The following is a 21,785-nucleotide window of genomic DNA, read 5'->3' on the forward strand; positions in this document are numbered from 1 at the left end:
AGGGGAATTACAGAGACAAGGATTATACAAAGTAGTTTTGACAGTGAAATGTCAGTTTTGGAAGAGGTAAGTTAGGAATTGATTTGGTGAGTACCAGCAACTTTGACCCACAAGATTTTAGAAGTGCACAAAGAAACAGAGAGTTTCATGGAACGCAGTACTCCTCTAAAAGTTGTCAAAGGTCAATTGCAAATATAGGCTTTTAGGCTAGAACTCAGATTTTTAAAAATGTAAGTGCAAATCTAGAACTAGAAGGTACATTGTAATTCCTTTCCTACTAAAAATACAAAACTGCTCATAGCAAAAGACGTGCATGTTTAGTACAGAGATTAATAGATCTACTCTGTTCTTGTGAGATCCCACCTGGAGTACTGTGTCCAGTTCTGGAGCCCCCAGCACAGGAAGGACATAGAGCTCTTGAAGCAAGTCCAGAGGAGGGCCATGAAGATGATCCAAGGGCTGGAGCACCTCTTCTGTGAAGACAAGCTGAGAAAGTTGGAGCTGTTCAGCCTGGAGAAGAGAAGGCTCCAGGGAGACCTCACAGCAGCCTGCCAGTACCTGAAGGGGCTACAGGAAAGCTGGGGAGGGGCTTTTTACCAGGGTGTGTAGCAAGAGGACAAAGGGTAATGGTTTTAATCTGGAAGAGGGCAGATTTAGGTCAGACATTAGGAACAAAATCTTTAGTGTGAGAGTGGTGAGACACTGGCACAGGTTACCCGGGCAAGTTGTGGATGCCCCCTCTCTGAAAGTGTTCTAGGTCAGGTTGGATGGGGCTTTGAGCAATATGGTTTAGCATGCTGCCCATGCAGAGGACATGGAGCTAGATGATCTTTAAGGTCCCTTCCACCCATTGACATTCTCTGATTCTATGGTTCTTTCAAACTTCATTTACGTTAGTTCTGGAACTGTGTGCAGCTGACTGGCATTTGTATTTGTATCATACAAGATTTATTCAGATAGAATTAGTTAGAGTTTTTTCACTGATGTGAGGTTTACCTCCAGCTCAGATGTTTTTGCTTTTCAGGAGTTATTTAAAAGGTGAGTTGTTTCTGACAGGTAGGGTATCTGTGTGCTAAACGTGTAAATCCTAACAAGTATTATTTTCAGTTCTGGAAAGCATACAGGAATCTGTCTTTTCTCTTGAAAAGACATGCAGATCTGGATTACTTTATAAATAAAATCATTTCAGCAATTTCTTATGTGTAAAATGTCTGTATTCAATGGTGTGCATTGCCAAAGATGATAGATTTTTCACAGAGAAAGCAATTCTTTCTTGTAACAGACCAGTATTGGCATAGTTTGAATTCTAACATTATTCACAACTTTTTCACAACCAGTTTAACTCAAACACAGACTGCAATTTAAATAGTAAGATACTGTTGATCGTGATCCTGCCCACACAGGATTGATTTCTAGAATCCAGGGTTGATTTTGTTTGGAAAAGACCTTTAAGATCATGAAGTCCAGCTGTTAACCCAGCACACTGCCAGGTACACCAATGAACCACGTCCCTACCTAAGCACCACATATACATGACTTTAAAATACCTCCAGGGATGGTGAGTCAACCACTTCTGGGGGCAGCCTGTTCCAGTGCCTGACAACCCTTCCAGTAAAGAAATTTTTCCTAATATCCAAGCTTAACCTCCCTTGGCACAACTTGGGGCCATTTCCTCTTGTCCTGTCACTTGTTAGTTGGAGGCAGAGACCAACCCCACCTCTTTTCAGGCAGTTGTAGAGAGCACTAAGGTTTCCCCTGGGCCTGCTTTTCTCCAGGCTAAACAATCCGAGTTCCCGCAGATGCTCCTCGTAAGACTTGTGCTCCAGACCCTTCACCAGCTTTGTTCCCCTTCTTTGGTCCTGCTCCAGCACCTCAATGTCCTTCTTGTAGTGAGGGGCCCAAAACTGCACACAGTATTCAAGGTGTGGCCTCACCAGTGCTGAGTACAGGGGGACAATCCCTTCCCTAGTCCTGCTGGCCACACTATTTCTGATACAAGCCAGGATGCTGTTGGCCTTCTTGGCCACATGGCCACACTTCCGGTTTATTTTCCACTGATTATCAACCAGTACCCCAGGTTCTTTTCCACTGGGGAGCTTTCCAGCCATCCTTGCCCAAGTTTGTAGAGTTACATGGGGGTTTTGTGACCCAAGTGCATGACCTGGCATTTGGTTTTCTCACACAATTGGCCTCAGCCAGTCATTCCAGACATCCCTCTGTAGAACCCTCCTTCCATCAGACAGATCAACACTCCTGGCCAACTTGGTGTCATCTGCAAACTTACCGAGGTTGCACGTGGTCCCCTCATCCAGATCATTGAAAAATATATCAGAGAGAACTGGCCCCAACACTGAGCCCTGGGGAACACCACTCGTGACCAGCTGCAAACTGGATTAAACTCCATTCACCACAACTCTTTGGGTCCAGCCAGCCAGCAAGCTTTTTACCCAGCAAAGTGTATATCTGTCAAAGCCATGAGAAGCCAGCTTCTCCAAGAGAATGCTGTGGGAAACTGTATCAAAGGCTTTACCAAAGTCTAGTAGGTAGACAATGTCCAGAGCCTTTCACTCATCCAAAACTTGAGTCAACTTGTCATAGAAGGAGATTATGTTTGTCAAGCAGGACCTCCTTTCATAAAGCCATGCTGTCTTGGTCTGATTATGTTGTTGTCCTGTATGTGCTGCATGATGGCATTCCAGATGGCTCCATAACCTTCCCTCACACCACAATCAGACTGACAGGTCTGTAGCTCTTTGGATCCTCCTTTTGCCCATTCTTGTGGATGGGCATCACATTTACCAATCTCCAGTCAACTGGGACCTCCCCAGTTAGGCAGGACTGCTGATAATGGAAAGTAGCTTGGTGAGTACTTCTGTCTTCTTCACTGCTGGCTTGTCGTTCAGTACATGGGGACAGCCTGCTCCTGCACCTTTAAGATTTCCTTCTTGAAGAATATTCAGCCCTGCTGGGCTCCTTTGCCCTTCAGGACTGACTCCCAAGAGACTCTGTCAACCAGTCTTCTAAACAGGCCTATGTTTGCCCTCCACAAGTCCAAAGTAGCAGTTCTGCTGACTCCCATCCTTACTTCTCCAGAAGTTGCAAACTCTGTAATTTCATTATTGCTATGCCTCCAACATCACCCACAAGTGCTTCTTTGTTTGCAAGCAGCAAGTTTAAGGGAATGCCTTTCCTAACTGGCTCCCTCCCCAGCTGTGTCAGGAAGTTCTCTTTCACATAGTCCAGGAACCTCCTAGACTGTTTCCTCTCTGCTCATCCATCAGATGTCTGGTAAGTTGAAGTCCTCCAGGAGAACAAAGGTTAGCCATTGATTTACTCTGTATCAATGGTTATATGCTCTTTAAGAGTCTTTGCTACCTTCAGTAGATTCTGGTTTTATTCATATAGCCGAGATCTCTAACACATAATTATTCTTCCTCTTGCTTTTCCTTTTTTCTTTTTTTCCTAGATCGAATGCTCGAGTATATCTGACTACTCAGAAAAAATTATCAAGGCCAACCACTTGGACAACAGTAAGGCATATAAAAATATTTTCTTCAGGAGAAAGAGAAAAAAACTTTTACTTTTTCTGATTAGTTAATGTGTGGTTTATATGTAAATTGTAAAGTTTTCCATTATTTGCTTATGTAAATACAACACTAAACATGTCATTCTAGGCACTGTAACAGTTCCTCATGGGAATAGTAACTTCTCCATGTACTTCTAGCCTGACAGACAACAGAAGCAAATAGGAGTCATCAGCAGGTAGTTTGATTTAGCAAAGCAACGGGCTTCATATTAGAGCTGAACTTTACAAATTAATTTTGCCATTTGAATTTTATCTTACCTCTTTAATAGAATCCACACACACAAACACACAAAAAGCAAAAGGTACTTCATATCAATACAGATTTTTCACTAGGAGCTTCTTCTGACTTCCAACTTTAAAAAATAATTATTTTTAAAACCATATTGAAACACACAAATGAAAATGTTCAATTTGCAGAATAACAGTATCACATAAAACTTTTTTTTTCCTTGAAAAGAAAACTGTTGAAATTTCCAGAGATGTGGAAACACTTCAATTTAAAACAAACAATCAAAAAACAACAACAAAAAGAAACAAACAAACAGAAAAGACCAATCTACTGAAAACTTAACCAAAATGAATCTGCAAGAAGCCCTATATCTCGTCTTCAGCCTTCCTTGAAATCACTGCACACGTCTCTCTGTAACAACCTAAAAAGCCAGGCTTTTTTTTAAACTGAGTCTGTGAGACAGTCCGTGTTTAAAAGTGCTCTTTTTGAACAGCTTGCCTTTGTAGCAGAGCAGCACAGGTCATAGCTGTCTAGATTGTATCATTTGCCCCCCACTCTCCGCCACTTTTCACTTTTATCTGCACTGGTGCTGTGCTAGCACATGAGCAAGAATAGATTTCTGTTCTGGTTTAGATCTGCTCTGATTTTTATTGCTGTCACTGGCACATTCTGATTGACAGAGGGTGGTTTGGGAGGATAATTTATTGTACAGAAGCCATAGTCAAGTGGTGTGGTGTGAAACAAATAGCAGTGAGGTGGGATATAATAGGGCAGCCTGCTTATGCAACTTTTGGTTCAGAAAAAAAAGGAACAGAAAATACTCTCCTCCACAGTACGGATAAAGGACTAAAACAATGAGGTCTTGACCTCAGTTTGGTTATCCTGCATGTTTATACAGAGCCTGTATGTTCCCAGAATGACCTTTCATCAAATAGCTACACAAACAGCATACCACAAACCAATTCACATTTAAATTTCCAGCAACAGGAACTGTGGGTGAAGGGACCATTGTCAGATTAAACAAGAAGGATCCACTGTGCTCCAGAGGTAGCAGAAGGTATTTATCTCTGCTGCTTCCTCCTGTTTCTCCAAAGAGCAAGTACTTGAAAAAACTGCTCAGGAAGAAGTGGAAATCCCCCCCCCTCCTTTGACAGGAGACTTGCCTGGACTGGTTTAGTGGTCTGCTGAACTGCAGTTTGTTTTCCAATGTAAACAAATCACATAACTGAACAAGCATCTACACTTAAACACTGTGTGCTGACCCACATTCACTTTTATTTTAATGCAAGCAGGTACTGAGCCAAAGGATCTTGTTGCTTATGGAATTTTTTTCTTTTTTTCCACCCTAATTGTTTAGAGAAATGCAGAGTCAGCAAAAGGGGTTGAACCAAGAGAACATTTACTGTTTCCAGAACAAATACAGTACAGCTAGGGACAGTACAATCTGTCCCCACATGGTGCCTTATGAAGGGAAGTGAGGTGGGAAGAACTTGTGCTGCTGCTGCTGCTCACACTGTGTCTGTTCTAGGTACAAACAGAAGGCTTCAAAGTCTGCAGGTGTGTCACTCCAGCAGCTGTTAGCAGTACTCAAATTCAATCCAAAAGAATTGTGGCAGTGAAAGTTCTCAGGAGAAGAAAGAACTAAAGAGAATTTGTGACTGGAGTTTATAGACATGAAGCATCTTCAGTGTAACAGCAGATTAACTATTGAGCTACTAGCTGTGAAGGGAAGGAGTTTAAAGAATGGAAAGGAGTACTCTGCTCTTTTCCAGTCTCCTGATATTAATACCAGCTGATACTTTGTGTTACCAGTCTGAACCAGTGTGTTCCCAGGCATTTAGGGAGCCAGTCTGGATTAGAAGTTTGCTACACAAATTAAGTGGCCATACCTGTTTAGATTAATACTAGTACTACAGGTATTTTGGAAAGACAAAACTTCATTTTCCCTGGGCTGAGTTCTAAAAAATGACTAAACACACACTTCCCCTCTTAAATGGCTAACATAGTTCTAGCTAAATTAAAATACCTTCATCTTCCTCAAACTGAATGTTGATCACTTTCATAAATAAAAATTGCCATCACTAAAAACTGCCATTTATTAAGAGTAATACAGTAATTTTATTAATTAGTAATGGAAAGTAAAATATTCCCTCCTCACTTTATTCCTGAATCACAAGTACATCAGTTACTTTGTCAAGGTAGAATCCAGAACCAAGAGACTTTACTCGCTGCAACAAAAAATATAAATAGCAGACAAACACAAGCTGAAAATCATTTATCTGAAGGATTTGGAATACGTTTATATATAAAAATATAGTTTTTAAAATGCAAGAATGATTGGTGAATTTTGTACTGATCCTAAAACTGATTACTGATCCTAGTGTTTGTTACTACTAAACTAAATATGGAACAGTAGTTAATTTTCCTGTAAACAAAGAATCTGTTCTAATATCAATCAATTCTATTGATTGCTTGTTAATTTGCTTTTGCAGTGCATACCCAGTATCCTCTAAGTAGTATACAGTTTTGCCAGTCATTTAATGTGCTGTGTTGTAATAGTATCTCTGAGGATCTGGTATGCTACTACATCAAACTTCTAGCAACCTTTTTAATCTCCTTGAAGCTGATTTAGTGACAAAATACCTGATGACAATGTTTTCCAGCAGTCACTTTAGATAACTGTGGGATGTTATGCAAGTCTAAACCAGACAGAAGATTCATGGTGAGAATGCCTGTATGTTCTGAGATTTAATCATGAAGCAGAAGGGAATGAATAATTATTTTTCATTAGAGAGCTGTGTTTGTACAAACTTTCTTGTTTGTGTACTGTCAGGCTAGATCTTACTTTCTCAGTTGACTCAGCTCTCCAGAATTTGTGGAAGAAATAAGCATTAGTTTCCTCATTGTGGAGCCAGCATATGTTTGAAAACAGATGAAAATTTGAACCTACTTCCATAAATCTCTGATATCTGAGTGATAAGATCATTTATCTGTTACCCTAGAGAGATGTTTAAAGGATTCTAGGTGTGTTTTTGCATTACTTGATCAATGATCTAGAAATCTTCCAAATTCCAAAGGGCATGTAAAATGAGATCATGCAGGTAACCAGGTAAGGCTTGTTTTTCTGGTTCTTTTTTTATATACAGTTTTTATTTGCTTTTGGCTTGGGGTGGTTTGTTTGCTTTTCTTTTATACTGATACTAAAACTTTTGTTTATTATACTTATTGCAAGTAGCTTTAAAATAGTGTAAATCCATCGAGTCACATCTACAGGCATTCAAGAAGACAGTCATATTGAAAAAGGTCAGCCTGACATTTACCAACAACAAACTTAGTCAGGTGTTTTATTACGTGAAATGTATTTCTTTGGATTCTTTTTTCAGTAATCACAATATTTAAAGGTAAAGTGGAAGAAGTTGAGTTACCTGTGGACAAAGTAGACATCATCATCAGCGAGTGGATGGGTTACTGTCTATTCTATGAGTCAATGTTAAATACAGTCATCTTCGCACGAGACAAGTGGCTGGTAGGTGCTCTGCATGTTATACTCCTTGCTGGAGCAATCATAATTTATTTTCTGATAACAGGTCTTCCCTCTCCTACTCCATAATAAAACACAGTTACATCTCCATGTGCCACTTTCTGGGCTATAACAAAAAAATTAGCAACGAGATTAACAAAGAGAATCTCAGTGAAAGAGCTTTGCTTTTGATTAGCTGCTGGTGAAATTTGTATAGGCAGTATGTACTCACATTGCCACAGGCTGCAAGAGTTGCTGAGATTAAAGCTGATGTGACAATCTGAAGGAAAACAATAAAGGCATGCAAGGGGTGCTTGTCTGGTTTTTGTATGTGCAGTTCAAAATGTGATGTCTTTGTCAGGTGAATAGATTACGAGATCCATTTCCCCACAATTCATCAACAGAAACCTGGAGGGCTAATGTTTCCAGACCGAGCTGCTTTGTACGTGGTAGCAATTGAAGACAGACAGTACAAGGACTTCAAAATACACTGTGAGTAAACGCCTAACAGTAAGACTTTTCTATGGTTATTTTCTTAAAAGTATTTGATTTGTAGTGGCCTGCTGTAACCTCTTCACTGACAAAGTTTTGCAAACGCCAAGAAATCATGCTGACTAGGCCAGAATCCCAATATAAACACGAACACTTGGAAAACTCCAGTCTGGTGATCAATGCAGGACCACTGCAGTGTTTCAAAGTGCACAAAGGAAAAATGCATTACTAAATTGATTTAAACTTTGTTTAGAGTTATGTTGATATTTCTATCTCTATTTTGAGATGTGGATTTTAGGTGATTTAATTTTGTTGTTTTTTAAATAAATACACGATCTTACATAACTGTTATTAAAATTAGCATTCTTCTTTTCCCATCCAGGTTTTTGTTTTTAAAATAACAAGAACAGAAAAATTAATAAGATCATAATTAATTGTAAATGTTAAGAAATTAGTCTAGAAGAAGGATATCTGACAAGCTTGTTATGAAGAAAAAATTTAATTATTTTCAAACTTTTAAAAAGACTTTATGTGATAATTTTTAAATTAAAAATAAGGATCAGAAATTTCCACTTTACTCTGATGTGAAAAAAGTTCTAAACTTTTTTTTTTACTTCATAGGTGCATAAAATTGACTTTTCCTTTACATTTAAAAAGGGGGCCGGGGGGGGGGGGGGGGGGGGGGGCGGGGCTTGAAGTTTCACTGAGTAAATGGTGCTGTTAGTGACCTCTACAGGTCACCTTGTTCAGCTTCGTACTCAAAGCAGGTCAGATTTTACAGTTAAAGGAGGTCACTTCTCACAAAATATATGGAGTTAAAAAGAGGTATGAAGCCTCCTTTCTGTAAAGGAATCAAAGTCATTTTAGTCTAAAAAAAAATCTGTTACGTCTTCTTCCACCTTGCTTTTGAACTCCTTCCTTTGCAGGCCTTGCCTTTTTCTTTTTTCAGAGACAATACATCTGTTCTCAAATCATTTGTTTTTTCACAATTAAAAAGAAAATGTTTTGTGTTCTTTTCCTGCTCTGAAATGTGTTTTCCTTTAAGATACTTTCTTTTTTCCCCTCACTTGTTATACATCTGTGTCTTCTTTAGTTATTTCCATTTCACCACCTATCTGTACCACCACCTTGTCTCCTTTTTCTGCTTATAAACCCTTGATAGCTTCTCCTTACATTTCTATTTTTCATCTCTCTTCCTCGTCTCTTAAGGTAAAAAGTCTTGCCTTCATATGAATGCAGGGCTGAGCATTTCAAAGGGCACTCAAGAGCCATCATATTGATTAAGAAATAGTGTAATATAGGATTTCTAAAAAATCTGACTTCTGATTTCTCAAAAATTATTAATCAATTACTCTGATTTCCTGCAAAATGTGAACCCTATACTTCTATGTTTTAAGCCCTGCAATAGGTCTCTGTATCCTGCAGCCTGTGGCAAGTATTTGAAAGGCATTCCAAGTAGGCTAAAGTACATCAAGTGATGGATGCTCAAGCAACTCTGTTAATAAATTGTTCCTTCAGGGTATTCCTAGTTCCCTGAGTAACCACGTAAAAACATATGGCTTCTCTAAATATAATCTGAAGTTCCCACATGCTCATGATGCCTAAAACAAAAGTTTTGATAACCAGCTCCCCTGAAATATTGAGAAACTCACAATCCAATAAAGAGATAACATATCAAAGAACTTTTCATGTCCAGATTTGTTCCAATTTAGAAATAAGTAGCTTTTTTGCTCATGCTACCTTTTCAATCATAGTCCTCTGGGAATACCAGTAGCTCAAATGCTGTGCTCTGAAGAAGCAAGACATTTCAAACGTGGTTCACTATCGCTGTTTATGAGTTTGCCTTGCTTCTGTTCAAAAAATTTTATTTTTTAAAAAAAGTTCACAGTATTCAGTTTAGACTTTCAGATGGAGTACTGAAGAGAGCTTGACTCCTAGGATTCATAAGACTAAGATTTCATTTTTTGGAGATTTTTGTTTTCATTTTGTTATGTAATCTTAAATACAAAGTCTGTGTACTTTTCAATGACTCAATGTTTTAATTTTGTTCAAGAAAAAAACCCCGCAACTATACAAAACACAAAAACAAGAAAACCCCAAAACCTTAGCAAGAAGCATTTATTGGAACAACCAGATGAACAGTTCAAATACAGAAGATCAGCATGGCTTTTAAATCTTATAGAAAGTGGACATTTTGGTTTTTTTCATTATATACATGCAGACTGGAAGCTGGATGCCCCAAATATTGCAATACACCTATAATTCTACTCCAGTCAGTAATTCACTAGGTAGTGATTCACTAGCTGAAACTAAGACTACCTAAATAACTAAAAGGACATTCAAACTGCTGATTGAATAGCAATCTACAAATATATATATATATATTAACCAGAAAGGATGAAAGAGTCTTTGTGGCTATTCCCAAGTCTCAACCTGACATATGACTTTGGGCAACAATCTGAGATGTCTAAAGCCATAAAAAGTCATTGACAAATCTCATATAACACAGATTCAGGTAGAACAATAAACAAGGAACACTTACTCAAAGATGTACATTGAGGGGTTATTTTGCCACAACTTGATTATTTGTAAAACAGCAATGATAATATAGGCAACCAGGGCAGGGAGTGACGAGCTAAAGAGGAGAGCTGAAAGGAAGGGGATGGTAGAAATTATTTCAAATGAAAGATGTTTTGAGAAACAAAAAGTGTTTTTATTATTACTGCTAATCTTTGACACATCCATTTGCATTGACAGGGTGGGAGAATGTGTACGGCTTTGACATGACCTGTATTAGGGATGTTGCCATGAAGGAGCCTTTGGTGGACATAGTAGATCCAAAGCAAGTGGTGACCAATGCCTGTTTAATAAAGGTTTGGTAATTCCAAATATACCTAATTATTAATGTTTACACCTAACTGTAGGATTATTTGGAGACCTGCTGCTTATGTTTTAGTACTATCTTTGTATGCTTCTAACTATCTGCAGAAGCCATCACATAGAATGCTACCATACCAAGAAGGAAAATTGTATAGTTTTAAATTAGTCAATGCTAATATCTTGCACTTGACCAGTACTGTCACTTGAGCTAAGCATGACCATACCTTGATCGCTTATGAAATACCCAAAATAAGATGTGCGTTGCGACTCTACTCATTTGGCTACTGCTAACGGTAACTTCAGACCCTCACAAATTATACATGAGCAGATACTGTATAAATAGAGAGATGGTGTGTTTAGATATGAATTTTCATTGCCCTACCTTCTTGTAAATAGAAGTTGGAAATTACTGATGGAATGCTGCTGAGGAGAAGGGGTAAATTAATTCTGTTTGCAGTAAAAAAGACTGAAGCATCGGTTTCCAACTTGGTCAGCTCTGATGAAATAACTCTGATTTACTCCAGAGCATATTTTATTTGTATAACTTCTTAATTCTTAGCCTTATCCAGAATGTTACTGTGACCTCCCAGCCCCCATATCTGTAGCCAGAGGACAGCTTGTATCCTGTTCTACACATAAGGCTGAATGGTCGCTACTCCCTGTTCAGAAGACCAAGTTAAGAATCCATAGCCTGCAAGAACACATGGAAGCTCTAAAATTCCTTCCATGTGAAGGAATCTTCCTCATGTTGGACTACTCTTATTAATAAGGCTATCTGCATCAATAGCAGTGGTAGTATCAGGTCCAAGATGGGTCCGGATGAAATGCATCCAAGGGTGCTGAGGAAGCTGGCGGAGGTCATTGCTAGGCCACTCTCCATCATCTTCGGTAAGTCATGGGTAACAGAAGAGGTGCCTGAGTCCTGGAGGATAGCAAATGTCACTCCAGTCTACAAGAAGGGCAAGAAGGAGGACCCGGGTAACTATAGACCGGTCAGCCTCACCTCCATCCCTGGAAAGGTGATGGAACAACTTGTCCTTGGCACTATCTCTAGGCATATCAAGGACATGGGGGTCATCAAGAGCAGTCAACATGGTTTTACCAAGGGTAAGTCATGTTTGACCAACCTCATAGCCTTCTATGAGGAAATTACTAGGTGGATAGATGATGGTAGAGTGGTGGACGTGGTCTATCTTGATTTCAGTAAAGCATTTGACACCGTCTCCCACAGCATCCTTGTAGATAAGTTGATCAAGTATGGGTTTGATGATCAGGCAGTGAGGTGGATCAAGAACTGGTTGAAAGGAAGAAGTCAGAGAGTTGTAGTCAATGGGGCAGAATCTAGTTGGAGGCCTGTGAGTAGTGGAGTCCCTCAGGGGTTGGTACTGGGACCGGTGTTGTTCAACATCTTCATCAACAACCTGGATGAGGGTACAGAATGTAACCTCAGCAAGTTTGCTGGTGACACCAAGCTGGGAGGAGTGGCTGACACACCAGAAGGCTGTGCTGCCATTCAGAGAGACCTAGACAGGCTGGAGACTTGGGTGGGGAAAAACCTGATGAAGTTCAACAAGGGCAAGTGTAGAGTTTTGCATTTGGGGAAGAAAAATGCCATGTACCAGTACAGGTTGGGGGCTGACCTGCTTGAGAGCAGTGTAGGTGAAAGGGACCTGGGGGTCCTGGTAGACAGGAGGATGACCATGAGCCAGCAGTGTGCCCTTGTGGCTAAGAAGGCCAATGGCATCCTGGGGTGTATTAGAAAGGGTGTGGTTAGTAGGTCAAGAGAGGTTCTCCTCCCCCTCTATTCTGCATTGGTGAGGCTGCATCTGGAGTATTGTGTCCAGTTCTGGGCCCCTCAGTTCAGGAAGGACAAGGAACTGCTGGAAAGAGTCCAGCGCAGAGCCACAAAGATGATTAAAGGAGTGGAACATCTCCCTTATGAGGAAAGGCTGAGAGAGCTGGGTCTCTTTAGTTTGGAGAAAAGGAGACTGAGGGGTGACCTCATCCATGTTTACAGATACGTAAAGGGTGAGTGTCAAGAAGATGGAGTTAAGCTTTTTTCAGTGATGACCAGTGATAGGACAAGGAGTAATGGATACAAATTGGAGCATAGGAGGTTTAAGGTGAATATCAGAAAAAAATTTTTTTACTGTGAGAGTGACAGAGCACTGGAACAGGCTGCCCAGAGAGGCTGTGGAGTCTCCTTCGCTGGAGACATTCAAAACCCGCCTGGACGCCTTCCTGTGTGATGTACTCTAGGTGACCCTGCTCTGGCAGGGGGGTTGGACTAGATGATCTTTCGAGGTCCCTTCCAACCCCTAGGATTCTATGATTCTATGAAGAGAGTGCTCATTTATGCCAAAGTTTCAGTTCTAATTTTTCCATTTCACTTTCACCAGTAACAAACACAGCATTAAGTATTCCCATATGCCAAATGGAAAGACACACCTTTAGTCTGCAGAACCTTTACTGAAAGCAGCAAAAAGAACTAGAAACTCTGTATATGTGTGCATGCACAGTCTGTCTGCACTGAGGGGAACACAAGATGGTTGTGTCTAAAAACAGCCTGAGCCAAAACAATTTAAAATTGCAATACACATAATATAAACAGCTATTCAGACTGCATAAAATATGTCTGGAGAGTGAGAAATCAGGTGGAAAAATGAGTTGGCTTCTCTGGAATAAAAAGCCATAAAAGCTGTATGCCCTTAATTGAAGTGCAAATCTAACACTTTCTTTAGGCCTTTTAAAGTAATTAGGTTTCAGAAGACAGACAAAATTTTTCAAACAATTCCTGTTCAGGTTTTATATTTAACTCTGTATAGCTTGACATCTTTTGTCCACCCAGACAGGTTGTGGAGTCTCCTTCTCTTAACACTTTCAAGAGCCATTTGGACACATTTCTGTGTGAGCTGCCCTAGATGGTCTTGCTCTGGCAGGGGGCTTGGACTCGATGATCTCCAGAGGTCCTTTCCAACCCCTACCATACTATGATTCTCTACAATGCATGGTGTTTTACCATGTAGTGACACCTTGGAAGCAAAGCAGGCAATACCTACACAAGCGGAAGCCACTCTTCATTCCAGAATCTGTCCCTAATCTTACAAACTGATCACTAAAAAAAGATAAAATAGTCAACTAAAGGCAGGAAGGAGGAAGGCTGTTGTTCAAACTAGCAATATGGAAGCAGGAAAAACAGGCTGCATTTTTAAAAAAAAAACTTCTTTTGTGTGTTTGCACATGGTTTATTTATATAAAGAGCATTTATTTGATCCTGAAACTATTTCTGAATTCACAGAATAATACTAGCCTGAGAAAACATTTGAGAATATGCAAAACAATAATGTTTAATTATTCAAGTGTTTTATTATAGCATTTCAAGATGGCACAGCTTATTCTTATTAGATTCACAAAAGCATTTTTAGGAGTGTATTCAACACAAAGTCAGCTAACTTAGGGTACCTACCAGATGAGTCTTGATTCCCTGCACATTGTTCAGTAGGTGCATCCTAGCAAACCAGTCAGAGCCCTGTGCTTCTGCAATTGTTTCAATTCCCAGTTTATATACTTCAAATTGTTCTACAAAATCAGGAAAATAAGATATCAACCCCTGCATTCTGTGTAACCATGACACTTAGGTAGAATGCTGGAGACTTGAGTAAAATTTCCTTATTTGGACTCTTCAGGAATTGGAGGCAAGGCAAGTCTTCCACCCTTCAAGGAACTCAAGCCACTAAGCCAAAGGTGCATGGCGGGGCGGGGGGTGGTGCATGCAAGGAATACAGCTTCTTCTCTGTGGTGGAATCAATTCCCCTTTGAATGATCTCTTAATTATATTCCAGGAGCACAGGAATTTTACTGACAAGTTGGAGTCCTCTGGTTAAACTCCCAAGTAATTAAGTCAGGGAGGATAATGGGATGAAAGCATCTTCAAACTATCAGAGCCAATAACTGATCTCAGGAAAAGTGTATAAGTGTCCTTTTGTGGGCCTACTGCTTTCAGTGACATTGCCTGAAAAAAACTGAGAAGGGTTTTTGCTCTTTTTTTCTTGCCCTTACCAAGTTTTGTTTCAACCTCAGTAAAATGATTGTTTTTTCTTCTCTGATCCCCTTGCACAGTGGAGAAATACAAAGGAGTTTATATTTTTTCACCATGTTAATTTGTGTCAGTACCAGAGACTAAAATAACAAAAAATTAATTGTTCACACAGCTGTAGAAAACTTGCAATGAGACATCAGCAAAAACTGACAAAACCAAATAGGAATTAAGAACATGCCACATCCCACTTATAATAAAAAGTACTGTTGGACGTCCCTGTGAACATCCTCCCCTATCTAGCCACAGAGAAAGAGTGACAAAAGAAGATGAATCAATCTACTTCTATGCTCCCACTTGACCCATACTTTCCAGGAACAGTTTAAATTTCCTGCAGGTCACACACTACTTTAAATTACATAGTTAAATGCTATTGAAAGCACAAACTGCTTTTCCTGTAAAAAAAAAAAAAACAACAAAAAAAAACCTATGCAACATTATTGTTTATCAGAGAACACAGCATAATAAAAAAAAAAAGAACTTGTCTGTGAGCACTGATGAGACCCATGTCCTTCACCCATGAGATTTAGGTCAAGGCATTCCTCATGATACTTCTCTTGCTCCACTGCAACCTCAGTGAACTCCCTATTCACAGTCCTTTCTCCCATCTTCTCCTAAAGCCAAGCAAGAGACACCCATGCCACTCATTTTCCATCTTTCTTCAAATACTGCTCTTTTCTTCCTAATTTGTTCTTCTCTACTCTTTTATCCACTTAAAAATCTTGCTTCCCTTTCCTAAGTGACTTTCCTGTTACTCTTTCCTTTCCTGCAGTTCTCCCTACAGTCTTCCTTTCAGCATTCTCAGATTTAACTCCTTTTATCCTCTCCCTCTCCCCCAAAAACACCTAAACCAAGCAATAGTCTAGTAATTTTCAAGCATTTCCTTCTGTGCAAACAAGAAAAGATGGCAGAAGAGAGGTCATGGCAGGAGGCTGAGGTCTCTGTTGTTTAGGAGCAATAGCTACACTTGCTTCCCTGTTATTACATCTAATAGAAGACCAAGGTATGCTGTAATATCTAGTCAAAACAATCTCAAATATTCCATTTTTCCTTTCACTGCTTCCCTGAAATAGCCAGAATTTAATGGTTTTTGTTTCTCCACACTAATACTGTCAGTTCTCTGCACTCTGAAAAAAAAGAGGGGAGAGGAGGGGAGAGGAGGAGAAAAAAGAAAAGGAAAAATAAGAGAGAAGAGAAAAAGAAGAGAAGAGAAGAGAAGAGAAGAGAAGAGAAGAGAAGAGAAGAGAAGAGAAGAGAAGAGAAGAGAAGAGAAGAGAAGAGAAGAGGAGAGGAGAGGAGAGGAGAGGAGAGGAGAGGAGAGGAGAGGAGAGGAGAGGAGAGGAGAGGAGAGGAGAGAAGAGAAGAGGAGAGGAGAGGAGAGGAGAGGAGAGGAGAGGAGAGGAGAGGAGAGGAGAGGAGAGGAGAGGAGAGGAGAGGAGAGGAGAGGAGAGGAGAGGAGAGGAGAGGAGAGGAGAGGAGAGGAGAGGAGAGGAGAGGAGAGGAGAGGAGAGGAGAGGAGAGGAGAGGAGAGGAGAGGAGAGGAGAGGAGAGGAGAGAAGAGAGAAGAGAAGAGAAGAGAAGAGGAAAAGTGAATGTGCTTTGTGGGCTTACTATTGCATTCAGTGCTCTTCTCACATCTGTATGTATGTGTGCAACTGACAATAAAAGTCAGCTCTTTAATGCTCATCAGAAAAGAGCATTTGACCCTTTCTCCTTCCCTTAGCAATTAATTTTACTTTTCAGCCTTCAGGTCAATTCCTTTCCTGAAGCTGGACATACTACTTGTACCAATGCCACCTGTCTGTCAGCTTCTACATCAGTTGACCCTTTTGCCTGCCATAATTAGTACTGCCTTCCCCATCACATCCTATGTTGGGGTTACCATTTCCATCTTTGTCCAAACCAAGACACTTAGTGCAAGGGGAGAGAGGAAGGGGAAAAACCCAATTCCAAATCCAAAACCAACCAACCAAAAAACCCCACCAAAACCAAATATTCACTTAGAGTTGAATCTTCAACTTACCTCCATTCTCATAAAATCCTAGCTGAGTAAGCCAACTGGCTGGGAAAGGGATCAGAAAAGAGGTGCAGGGGCACTCTAGATGCAACTTGAGTTACAATTTGCATGAGGAAACAGTTCAGGCAGCAAGTCAGCATTTTCCCCATCAGCAACCTGTGATTCAAGGCTGTTTCTTTCATTAGTTAGGTTGTGTTTAGGTAGGGTGATATAATTAATACCAGAAATATATAGCAGCTGGCAACATGGAATCTCAACCTCATTGTCATCATCCCCATCAGACCTAAATGATCTTCTGTCCATCATTTGCTCAGTCCTAGAACATTTGTCACAGGACAGCCTAAGAACCATTCTTTATGCACTGAATGTACAAACTGGACCTCTGTCTGTCCAGGGACATGTAGTATGGGTTGTTCCATAGTCTTTCATGCAGCATCAAACACAGTCTGGTCCTCCTTATTTGACTGATAATTCTGACACATATTGTTGCTCAGTTTAGCACATTTACATTTTTTTGTGTAATTAAGAGCTGTATTTTGATCAGATCCCTGCTTACCTATGCCCATTTTGTTGTTGTTTTTGAAATCTGGTAAATTGTGACTTTTCAACTTATTTTATGCAAAGATAGCAGTTGTCCCCAGTGCTGTTAGCGGTAATTAACATCCAATGAGCAGTGACACTTAGTATAAGAATATATAGTAGCCACAGTATGATTCAGAAAGATCACTAAAATGTGATCAGGCCAGTTTCAAAACTACATCGATTAATAAAAAAACCCCACATATGTCTCATATTTTGCATAGTAAAAAAAACTTATTCTGTCCTTAAGAAAATTACTGCAAAAGGGACCATTATTTTATCCAGTACATCTATTTAATATTTCTGAGACATTTCACTAACTTCTTTAATAAAAATACTTCTTGCTGCTCTTGATTCCACTTTACCCTGCAGAGCCAGCACTGCTCAGAGAGTGGGAGCTAGATCCCTTTTATGTGCCTTATCATTGGACTTAATTCATGATGTCCCCATAGTGATACCACTAAAAAGCCACCAAAAATTGCCGAAATCTGCATCTGTCACCCATCAGCCCAGTTTAGCTTGTCAAAGCAAACTTTGCAGGCTGCTATGGGAGTCTGCCAGAAGACTTCAGAAATTCTTATTCCCTTTTTTCTCTTTATCATCTTTTGAGGAAAAGAAGAAAAAAAAAAACCCTAGCCTAGCCTATCCTAGCTTTAAATAAGCAGTAATGAGTCAGGATGCCATTACAATGTACTAATTTTCATAATGGTTGTTGTTCTTGAACAATACTTCTAATCAGACAGACTAAAACTATAGGTTGCTTAAATCTTCTCACCATAAGATTTTTTTAGGTCTCAGAAGCACCTAATAACTGGTACATGCAAAGACCTCAGTAACTGAAATATGGCTGCATCTTTTCACGTCTTTTTTGCAGACTTCTTTTAGATTATAGAATGCAATTGCTATAAGAGCCCCCTATTGTTCCCTGAAGGAGGCTGAAAGAGCCCTCTAATGGACATTCTAAACTCAACTCTATTTCTGCATTGTGAGTCTGAGATAATGCTGGTGAAGTCAGTTATATGATTCCTGGCTTATGTTAGTAGGAAAGATTTCTCTGCATACATGAGCACTTTTGTTGTTAATACTGAGTTTCAGAATGATAGAGAGAAAAATATTGTGGGGTTATCTGGCTCTTACCAAACATGCCCTGACAAGGATAATAAGAACTCTGAAGATGCACTTAGGATGGTATCAGAAAGCACACTGATAGGAAACATTTCCACTAGAAGCAACAGAATACAATTAATAGTATTTCAGACTTAGTATCATCCCTATAATGGCTACAAGTTTAGGAAACAACCCAGATAAAAACAATGCCTAGCTGGGAAAATCAAATCTGTCTAAAAATCTCAGTTTAAGCCTTCAACAATGAGATTTAAATATTGATGGAAATAAGCAATCTTGAAGACTACATCATTGCTCCCAGCTACTCCAATCAGGCCATAGTATGATTTACATGATCTGCTTCTGTCTAGTTCAAGATTAAGATCCCTGTGCTTTCTGTTTGGAATTTGGTTATGTGACACAGGACTACAAAACATTATCAGCAAAACATGGGCCCCTCAGATGTTTTGATTGTCTGACACAGTCAAAGCACATTCCCTTCCAGAGATGCTCAAACAAACCAGAAGTTTATTTTTATTAAAGACGCAACTCTGCCATCTTTCCTCATGCTGACAGTTCCTGATGAAGAAAGGTCTTAGAACTGGGACATATACCTCCTTTTCAGCTTCCATTTTGCTTATATTTGCCAAAGCACATTTTTGCCTCGATTTCCTCCAGCTCCCACAGCCCCTCCCTGCCATCCCCAAGGACATACACTGTTCTGTGAGTGGCCTCCCTTGCCACACTGTCAACTTAGTCAGATAACTGGATCATTTTTTGATCATGAAATCATAGATTATTTTATATACTCATATGTACCATTGATTTCTTACAGTGTTAAAGGGCTGCCAGGTGTCTTTGTTGCTGCTCATTAAATAAATGCTTAAATACATCACTTAACACTTACTTTAGAGTCACAGACATCTACATGCAAATGTTTTTTTTTTCTTTCCCCTCAAAACAGGAAGTAGATATTTATACAGTGAAGACTGAAGAATTGGCATTTACTTCTGCATTCTGCCTCCAAGTTCAGCGTAATGATTACATTCATGCCTTGGTCACCTATTTTAATATTGAATTTACAAAGTGCCACAAGAAGATGGGATTTTCTACAGGTAATCTGCATTTCTTTTAATTTCATTTCTATTGCTATCAGTATTTCAGTGCTACTGGTCAGATGGTACAGGAAGGTTTACTGAACCACCAGCTTTTAATTTCAGTGATAAAAATTATTGTCCTGTGGGGGAGGTGAGTGGGATGAGGAAATGACAACTGCTTATAGGAATTCTGCAAGAAGAGAGGAAGGATTTAAAAATGGCTACCAAGCTTAGAATTCAGTGGGAATTATGAACCAGGAGTTCATGCCTATCACCAGTTATATTTAAATCCTGTGTCAGGTTTCTCAGATTAGACAGGTAATTGTCAGCTCAGTGAGAGATAGCAGCTCTGCAACCTAGTTTCCCCAAAATCCAAAATTCAACAAAAGCTCTTGCTAGTCTTAAAGACTCAAACAAATCCATTATTTTTTTCCAAGATACAACCACACAAACATTGTTTACATAAATTATGCCTAACAACCCAAATGTGAAACTGTAGTTTATCTTGGTGAGCAAATATTTTGAGGAATAACTCCACTCCCGTAAGGTTTCATTTACCAAAGTAAATAAACTAGTCAGTGTTGCAAGAAATGTAAAAACCTCATGACACCTTTAGTTACAAGAACAACCAATTACAGTTGGTGCTAATTGCAGTTAGCACTGTTACACAACATAAAACTGGCATAAATGGGACCTGATGTAAGCTAAATATTATTAGAAATGTCTTTTTTTTTTTTTCTCCCTTCACAGAAGCTGTCAACCTTTTACAGGAGATTCAAAGCTCAAAGTACTTTGTTAAAATACTTCTTTATATTTGATTCTAGAAGTATAACCGCATGGATGGTTAGTTGGTACCTCATATTATATTTTTCAGTATCCATATTTTCCTGGTCTTTCTATAAATGTACTAGAAAGTACTAGAGTACTTTCCACACCATGGCAGGCATCAGTATGTGCTGGGAAACAAAGTGTAACTCAGGAGACATGAACAATCTGGGAGTCACTGTAGTGGTATCCTGAGGTGCTAATATTTCTGTGTTCATGCTGAACAAAATTATCTTATGTGGAAAACACTTGAGGTTCTCGGCATTTGCTTTTTCCACAGAAAGCATGTTTTTTCAGCAGAAGGCAGCCCATTAATCCTTTCTAAAATATTATAGTCAAACCTCCAGTTTGATGTAAAAAAATAGTATTGAATTAACAGTGTAGTTGCTGTGTTGTAATGTTAACTGGAACCTACCATAGTAAAGGAGGTCTACTTATATTGCCTTATGAAAGGTCTTTCATATGGAGAATGTGGCTTTGTAGAATCATAGAATGGTTTGGACTGGAAGGGACCTTAAAGATCATCTAGTTCCAACCCCCCTACATGGGCAGAGACACCTTCCACTAGACCAGGTTGCTCAGAGCCCCATTCAACCTGGCCTTGAACACCTCTAGGGAGGGACCATCCACAACTTCTCTGGGCAGCCTGTTCCAGTGTCTTACCACCCTCACACTAAATAATTTCTTCCTAATACCTAACCTAAATCTACCCTCTTTCAGTATAAAACCATTACCTCTGGTCCTCTCATTACATGTCCTGGTAAAAAGTCCCTCCACAGCTTTACTGCAGGCCCCCTTCAGATACTTAAACGCTGCTATGAGGTCTCCTTCCAGCCTTCTCTTCTCAAGGCTGAACAACTCAAACTCTCTCAGCCTGTCTTCATGGGGAGACATGCTCCAGGCCTCAGATCATCTTTGTGGCCCTCCTCTGGACTCTCTCCAGAAGCTCCATGGAATGTGTTTCTGTCATATGTGTGCATATAAATATACACATTTTAACAAACATCTGTTGAATAGATTAACATATATCAGTAATATTTTCCAGCCATTGTCCCATCAGCAAATCTGGTCCTCAAACCCAGGCATTCTTTGCTTGACTCTTAGACATGCCAGTGATTAGGAATCTGAAGTGACAAGAAGGATCCATTATTTTATTGCAAGGAGTTGCTTGTCTGCAGAGTACACATAGACTTGCTCCAGTATCGGTGTAACAGAAGATGGATAAGGACTTTCTTGCCTCTTCTTGCCTCTTGAGTGTATGGAATAAGGAAGGCTCACTCAGGCACTTAGAAAAAGTTCTGCAAGACCATTACAGATGGGCTTAACTTCCCTTAGCATAAAGGAAGTGAGAACATAAGGA

General features: G+C 39.7%; 1 protein-coding gene across 4 annotated transcripts in view; it reads left to right on the top strand.

Annotated features, from left to right (window-relative positions):
• LOC127396014 (protein arginine N-methyltransferase 8) overlaps nt 1-21,785 on the top strand; it is a 74,614-nt gene that overhangs the window by 43,505 nt on the left and 9,324 nt on the right. For 3 of the 4 annotated variants that reach the window (XM_051643570.1, XM_051643582.1, XM_051643564.1), the window contains 5 exons: nt 3,467-3,530; nt 7,199-7,341; nt 7,740-7,827; nt 10,585-10,700; nt 19,468-19,618. In XM_051643570.1, coding sequence (XP_051499530.1) covers nt 3,467-3,530; nt 7,199-7,341; nt 7,740-7,827; nt 10,585-10,700; nt 19,468-19,618 — 562 coding nt within the window. The remainder of the gene's footprint in view (nt 1-3,466; nt 3,531-7,198; nt 7,342-7,739; nt 7,828-10,584; nt 10,701-19,467; nt 19,619-21,785) is intronic. The other variant, XM_051643575.1, reaches the window with a different exon arrangement.

This window comes from Apus apus, chromosome 1 (assembly GCF_020740795.1).
Source record: "Apus apus isolate bApuApu2 chromosome 1, bApuApu2.pri.cur, whole genome shotgun sequence".
NCBI lineage: Eukaryota > Metazoa > Chordata > Aves > Apodiformes > Apodidae > Apus > Apus apus.